This window comes from Amborella trichopoda, chromosome 2 (assembly GCF_054954075.1).
Source record: "Amborella trichopoda isolate Santa Cruz 75 chromosome 2, AtrichopodaSantaCruz75HAP2 v2.0, whole genome shotgun sequence".
Lineage (NCBI taxonomy): Eukaryota > Viridiplantae > Streptophyta > Magnoliopsida > Amborellales > Amborellaceae > Amborella > Amborella trichopoda.
In genome coordinates this window covers 58,804,647-58,812,113 of record NC_142337.1, presented here as the reverse complement: position 1 = coordinate 58,812,113, position 7,467 = coordinate 58,804,647, and the positions used below count along the sequence as shown (strand labels likewise).

The 7,467-nt window shown below is 39.9% G+C and overlaps 1 protein-coding gene across 2 annotated transcripts in view; it reads right to left on the bottom strand.

Annotated features, from left to right (window-relative positions):
• Positions 1–1,107: 1,107 nt before the first annotated feature.
• Positions 1,108–7,467, bottom strand: part of LOC18431242 (uncharacterized) — a 28,349-nt gene continuing 21,989 nt past the window's right edge. For both annotated transcript variants that reach the window (XM_006841370.4, XM_088858934.1), the window contains one exon: positions 1,108–2,131. In XM_006841370.4, coding sequence (XP_006841433.1) covers positions 1,517–2,131 — 615 coding nt within the window. In that variant the 3' untranslated portion in view covers positions 1,108–1,516. The remainder of the gene's footprint in view (positions 2,132–7,467) is intronic.

Genomic DNA, 7,467 nt, shown 5'->3' with positions numbered 1-7,467 from the left:
GAGAACTGACAAGCCAGATTGAAGCTGGCATAGTGGGTTCGATTCAATTGGTGACAGTTCGAGCACTGTGGCAAAAAAGACTGATTCAACATATCTGCATTAAGATTTAAAACTTGTCATCCACTTCCAAGAAATGTTCCGAACAAATAACTTACAATAATACAATGCTGCATTCTCCAAAGATTGAGGAACAAGAAGAGATCTATTAAGAGAGATTTATCCGAGAAAAAATCTTAACAGTTGCATCTAATTACAAACTACAAGAAAGTTGTCCCTTTTTCTTTTTAGGAAAAAGTTTATATAAGATTGTAACTTTAAAATGTAGCAATAAAGATGCACCTCAAAAATCTATCGGATTTTTTTTTTAATGTTAAAAAACCCTCTAATTTGTCATCTCGATATAGAGATGTATGAATATAAAAAAAAAAAGGATTTTGAATCCTAGAACTAGTATATCTTGCAACATATTACCTAAATCGTCCATTTTCAAGTTTTTCATGTCTATAAATCTACTTGATTTTAACTATTTTTAAAGTTTAAAATTTTATAATTAGGTATGAAAATAGATTTCAGATAATCCTAAAATTGTTTTACTCTAAAATTACAAGTGAAAATTTGAAGATCGCCTAAATTGGATTGTTAAAGGTTGCAACCTTATAGAAACCACACCCTTCTTTTTATACCCACTTATAAGTGACAGGTTCCTAGCTTGGCTTGGTATGCCACCATTCAGGGTTGGCCCAACTTACCCAGCATAACACCATTTAAAACATGTATCTCGATAAAGAAAAAGTATTTTTCCTCTACTCTACAAGATGGGACAATTATGTTGGAGAAGACTAGAGCTTTCCAGAATTGCCCATAATGGTAAGCAAGGCTATTTCCTTCAATATGAGATTAGCATGTCCAAAGGCCGCAAACAGGGCCTAAACTGTTATCATGTGGTTCTTTGCCTGCTGAAAACCTGACCCCCATACTAAATAATTCTCCCCTTAAACAAAAAGGAAATGATAATATATGAAGTCCCTTGAACTAGGCAATGTAGGGTTCCCTCTCCAACTATTTATTAGTTTTGAAGCAGTGGGATGACAGTTACTTCAGTAGTCATTGGTACTCAACGAATTTTTCATGTAATGACCAAATAACCAAATACCGTAGAACTACACGATCATTTTCCATGTAACATCCACACACAGAGTACAGTTTCCATCAACAGATTTCAACTGAGGAAATTCAAATAATGAAATGAATGAACAATGTTTTAAGGACAAAGACTAATAAAGATGCCTCAATTAAGTAATACATACCTCACAGGATGAATCCTCAAAGAAAAGCCAATCTGCTTTGCTTGCAAATGGTACCTTGTGAATGGCCGAATAATGTCTAAATAAATCTATGACTAAACTCACGTCCTTTCATTTTTCTCTTTGTTTTGTTTGTTTTATTGTTACTATTATTATTGGAAAGGCACTGGAGAAGGATGAGCAGGTATTGTGCACCCACTTCTTCTTTAACTCTAATTGCCACACCATCGCCTTTTACGTTGAGGTCTCTGGCCTTTAACTTCAGTTTCTTCGACCTGAATACTGACAGATGGGGCGTTTGAGATTTTTTCAGGCTCCTTATTGGAAACAATAGGCTCCTTAAAACGCTCTTTCCTTTTCTCCATCTTTGCCATGGTCTCGAGTATTCGTTCATTATTGATTTTGGTGACCATCTTGTTGTTGTCATTAGCACCCTTCTGATGTGCTTTTTCGTTCATAGAACCTGAAAACCTTTCTTTAATTATTGAACTTGGTGTGGTTCTCTTAGACACTTTCTTCTTCACAGTTTTAGTAACCTCAATCTTTTTGGGCTCTTCCACTTTAGCATCCTTTTTCTGCTGCCCAGAACCATCTTCTTTATTTTGGGTGATTGGAAACTTGTCAAGCCATTTATCGTCACTGTGGTCAGAAGAGGACTCCTTGTTTCGATGGCTTACTCTTTCAATCTTTGAATTAATGTTTTGCCGATGATTATCTTGGACCACACGAGGCCCGATCTCTCCTCCCCTTTGCAGTTGATCTGAATCCGGAAAATCTGCCATTTCATCCTCAGGTATATGACGTGCACCAGTGGATCTTCTTGGTTGCTGCAAAGAAAGTTGGAAGAATTCTGTAAGCAAATAGATTTACATTGTGAAGCAGTTCAATAATCTAACTGGGAATCATGACAATTTTAAGATGAAGGTAGATCTCAAATGAAAGGAATGTTGGACCAAAAGCAATATAAGCAAATTTACTTATACGGTGAAATTCTTCAGTGACGAGCATATATGGGAGACTCCAAAGCCTAAAGTAACACACCATTAAAGGGCATTTGACACCCTGGAGGAGTGATGGTTCACAATCTTGACTTGCATCTGTCAAAGAGGGAAGTTGTTTATTTTATTTTATTAGATATATAAGTCGGTTTGACTTGCATCTAATAAATCCTGAAATTTGAAATGGTAAAAATACACAAAGCCAAGCTCGTTCTTCTAGCATGTGAAATCATAAACAATATCAAGTGAAGGTTAACGAGATAGAATCCCCAGGTGACAAGCCCCATAGCTTCTGAAGAAAGTCTATGCAATACCAGCCAATTAAAGCCATCAAATGTGCAGGTTAGTAGTCCACTGACTTGAAGTAATCAAGTTAAAATGGGCAATATGCCATCTGTAGGTAGATCTTTGCTATGACCATGTGCTCACTGCACACTGTAGAATCCTAGGACACATGAACCACAGCTATCCATTTAAAATCCGGCATCCAATTCCAAAATCAACATTTCTAAACAACACTGATAAGATTTTAGTGCTATCATAACGGAACTTCATCCATAGGGAAATATAAGATAAAATAAACAATAAGGAAATAATATAATTATTATTCTTGTTGTCTCAACAATAGTAAGAACTACAATGTTGTCGAGTCTGCTATTCTTGTGACTCCATAACTATTTCGTATTTTAAAGATGACCTATAACCACTCTTTAAATGCTCCCCAGAATTCCTTCCTAAGTAATGCTCAGGCAGTGATAAGAGTCCTTAATTTGCTTTAGAAGAGCTGAATTGTATTGTCCAAACAAGTTTGAAAATTAGTTCTGCTCCCTTCGAATGCCACTAAATATAGAGGCCGCACTTAATGCCCAAAGACTGTGACCTCTAGTTGGTAACTTAAGGACCACAACCGACAAAGCACCAAACTAAATAAAGCAAGAAATCCAACTTCTAGATCAACATAGATAGCTCTTGCCAATTTGTAATGAATCAAGAGATAAGTTGTTTTCTCTGCTTCCTTCCTTGCACATGATGCATGTATTTGGAATTTGGAGGTCCGGATGCTCGAAGGGGACCACTATAAGAAGGGTGTGGTTTGTATAAGGCAGAGACCCTAACCAATCAAAGTAAAGGGCACCTTCAAATAGTGCTGAAACATGTTTCAGTATCAGAAATCTTTGTGATGGCCTGCAAATTTATTTTCATCTCTAATTCTAAAATTTAAATACATAAACATAGTGTAGATCGAGCAGATCTATAAACACTTAAAAATTGACTGTCTAAATCAGACATTACAAGATGAACTATTTCCAAGACATTTTTTTGGATAATGTTAACATTGTATTTATGGAGCGAGAACGCAAACAGATACAAAAATGCCCAAAGGGCAGTTACCGAGAATGATGACTAAATTTAAAATAAAGACAACTTCAAAAGAACAACAACCAAAAAAGGAACAACACTCATAAAGGTTAAAACTCCGCCTGACTTCGACTGCCGCTAAGGTCCTGAGAATGCTCCCTGTTTAGCTAGGTTGTCGGCTACTGTGTTGGCTCCCTCTAGGTATGAATCCATGAGACTCGAATATGCTTGGAAAGTTCATAAATTTCATCGAATAAGTGCCAAAGTTTCCATGGTGGATAAGCCTCGCGAGAGGCCCACGAGATCACATTTTTGGAGGCCCCTTTGATGAGGAGGTGGGAGGCCCGGGAATGGTTCAACAGTCTAAGGCTTTGAAGTAGGGCTCTGGCCTCGGCCTCGATTGAGTCCGTCGACCTGATGAATTGGGAGAAAGTGAGGATGGACACACCCTCATGGTTGCGAAAGATGCCCCCTATGCCTGCTGGGCCAGGAATGCCAAGTGAGAAGCCATCAAAGTTGAGTTTGATGCAGCCCACGTCAGGGGGTCACCAAAGGGCAGAGCGGGACACCTTCCTTGGATTGAAGGAGAGGACGTGGCTCCAATTGAGATAGACATGGGCAGGCAGACCTTTGAAGAGGTTATGATTGGTGGCCCAGAATATAATCTGGGATTTGATCTTATCCTTGATCTTGTGGAAGGGAGCCACAGTGCCTTGGAAGATTCTGCTATTTCGTTCCTTCCAAATGGACCACAAGGTAGCCGCCACAGTGGCTTTCCAAGGCAACGCTCCCAATTTGGCCCATGGTCAAAAGGTTGCAAGCTTGAGGAGATCGGGTACCGATTGAGGGGGGTAACCCATTGCCAGTTGAAGGTGATAGGGCTTTGCCCCATAGTTCAGCTGCTAAAGGACAGTGAATGAATAAATGGTCATTTGATTCCTCCGCTTCAAGACACATTACACATCTGTTGGGAATCTGAACCCCTCTTCTCTGGAGTTGGTCGACAGTAAGCACTCTTTTCCACAAGGCTATCCAGGTGAAGAACTATTTCCAAGACTTGAAATCTATTTTTTTTCATGTCCATACATCTTAATGCCGAGACGAACGAATTGAGGGTTTTTCAGTATCAAAACGACCTCTTCTAGTGAATTTTTGAGGTGCGCCTTAATTTTATAGTTCAGGGCCTCACCCTCATATAAACTTTTTCCTCAAAAAAATACCATCCAAACAAACTAGCTACCCAATGTTACGAAGCCTGGACAAAGTAAGAAGAATTCATGAAAGCTTGGCCGGGTAAAAATATATCCATGACTGACATTAAAACACGGCAAAAAGATTTCATTGGGTGAGGAGGGGGGGGGGGGGGGACGGGGGAAGGAAAAACAAAGCTCTAAAATCATAGGTCAATCAGCATGTCCATACTTTTCCCCAAAATGAGAAATGTGTTCAACATGCTTCACAATCAGTCGAAGTCCTCAACCACCACTATCAGATCCCTATGAAAAATATTGGCTCCAAATCACCATGCCCCTGAGAATCCCTGGTAGTATAACACATCAGCATGAGCAATAGGTCAACATCAACCCTCCAAGGGATAGAAAAATTAGTCCCTAGAAAGAAATCCTCTTAAGTACCATATGCTAAAAACTTTGAACCATCTAGAACTCACTACAAACTCTTCTAATGCCTTTCCAAGAACTTGATCCCTTACTGTGTCCCTTCACCTCATTGACAACATGCATGAGTTTGTTGAGCCCATATCTGCTGCCTTTGACATCTTTCCAAGGCTCATCTAGCAACCCTCCAGAACAAAAGTGCCACTTACCTAGCAGTCATATTGGACCCATTTGTGTTTTCAAACGCCTAACCCACCATCCTTCTAAGGCGTACAAACATCTAGCCGCATCTACCTGTGAAGATAAATGGAACATGTGTTTATTACTACTATGATGCCATAAGAACTCTCTGAGTACCTTCTAGCTAAGCAAATGTGTTAGCTGGAATTGGAAAAGTGGCAAAAATTACACTGGGGAATTGGAAAGAATAGCCTCCATAAACTTTATCCTAAACCAGAGGAATGATGGTTGACATTCTAAAGCCAGCAGATTGCTTACAAGTAAACCATTTTTTTTTAATTCTACCCAACCTTTCTTCCCATTAATGCTTATTTGCTTTTCAGTTTTTTTCCTTAATGAACCATAACTTCTTTAAGAAACAGAAACAAGCTTCAAACTTCCCCCTGGCAAGGTACTCATGGCAATCTTACATGATCCAATACATAATTCTAATTGAAGTGGACCGCACATTACGTGCCAACAGAAATGATCTCAAGCAAGTCACAAAACATCAGAGGAGGGTCTCCCACTAATGTGGAAACATTGGGAGAGAATGGAACAAGAGACAGACCCATTGCTGACACTGCTGAATCATGTACAGGAGAGAAATGTTTTTCCAAAACACCTCTCTCTAGCAAGGAGAGACGTTCCCCAATCGTCAGCGACAGCAGATGTATAGGGTGCACCTCGACCATTCCCATCAGATGCATCCGCCAGATCAAATGGCTCAGATGCCTATGAACATGATGAGAAGCCATGAGACCATGAAGTGTGATACTCATGTAAGTGGCATGTACCCTCTACACCCTTCCCCTGCTTCCTGTATAATTTCAAACCACCTCTCTGTCTGCCAATGGTACTATCATACTCGTCTGGTAGTAGTTTGGGAAGACCAAAGCCAATGTAATCTCCAATAACTTCTGCACATTCTCACCAGAGCCCAAGTGGCTCCTCTACAGGGTGCTCAAACCCCCCCAGTCATAGCGCATCAAAGTTGGATGATAGAGTCATCTCAAGCCCTTTCACTGAGATTGATCGGTTGGGACAGTAGAAGGGCGGGTTCATGATATGCCCAGCATGATGATGTATTGCTTTTCATACTGCGAGGATATTGAGGAACATATAAACCAGCAGAGAAACGGAAATAGTGATAACACTACGGACCAACTTTTGAATTTCACATTAGAGAAATGGATGAAGATATGTGAAGCCTTGGAGCAAAGACAAGAGGAGGAACCAAGGGGTGAGGCAGGGGAAGATAGTCCAATAACAAGGTATACCGAGGGGCAGAGAGCTAAGAAATCTGCACTTGGGGATTAATTATGACAAAGGAATGGGGGAGCAAAGAAGCCAAATACCATAAAATCAGAGGCATGGAATGGCCTGCTTTCAACCCATCTCCACGAAAATCGTATTGTGAAATGTTTGAGTGCCTAGCAAAGGCCTGAATAGTGAAGGACTTTATTAATGATGACAGAGTAGACAATCTTAATCTAAGTATCAAAGCTTGAAAATGTCGTATACAAAGACATTAGATCAATATGAGGGAAGGCGAAGGTCGGGCTAAGTGGCTTTGGCAGGTGCATCTGAAGGGCCCATTGTGACTTGGGAAGGCAGCCGCTTCATGAAACTAGAGGGGATTGCAAGGAATTACCCAATTTTCAGTTCCATTAAAACCAGTTGAAGATGGTTTCAAATGGATGCTCACAGCAGGATATGGATCTAATGATCATAGTAGAATAGAGGAATTCTGGAGAGAGCTGGATGTTATACATAGAAAAAGGAATTAACCATGGTGTGTATGAGAGGATTTCAATCTGAATCACTTCTCATATGAGAAGAAGCGAGAAAGCAGAACTACATCTATGATTAATTTCTCTGAGTTTGCTAGTGGGAATGGGCTCATTGACATGCGAACGGAAGATTGTAAGTTTACCTGGTAATCGAATCCAACACTTACTAGAAGCAATA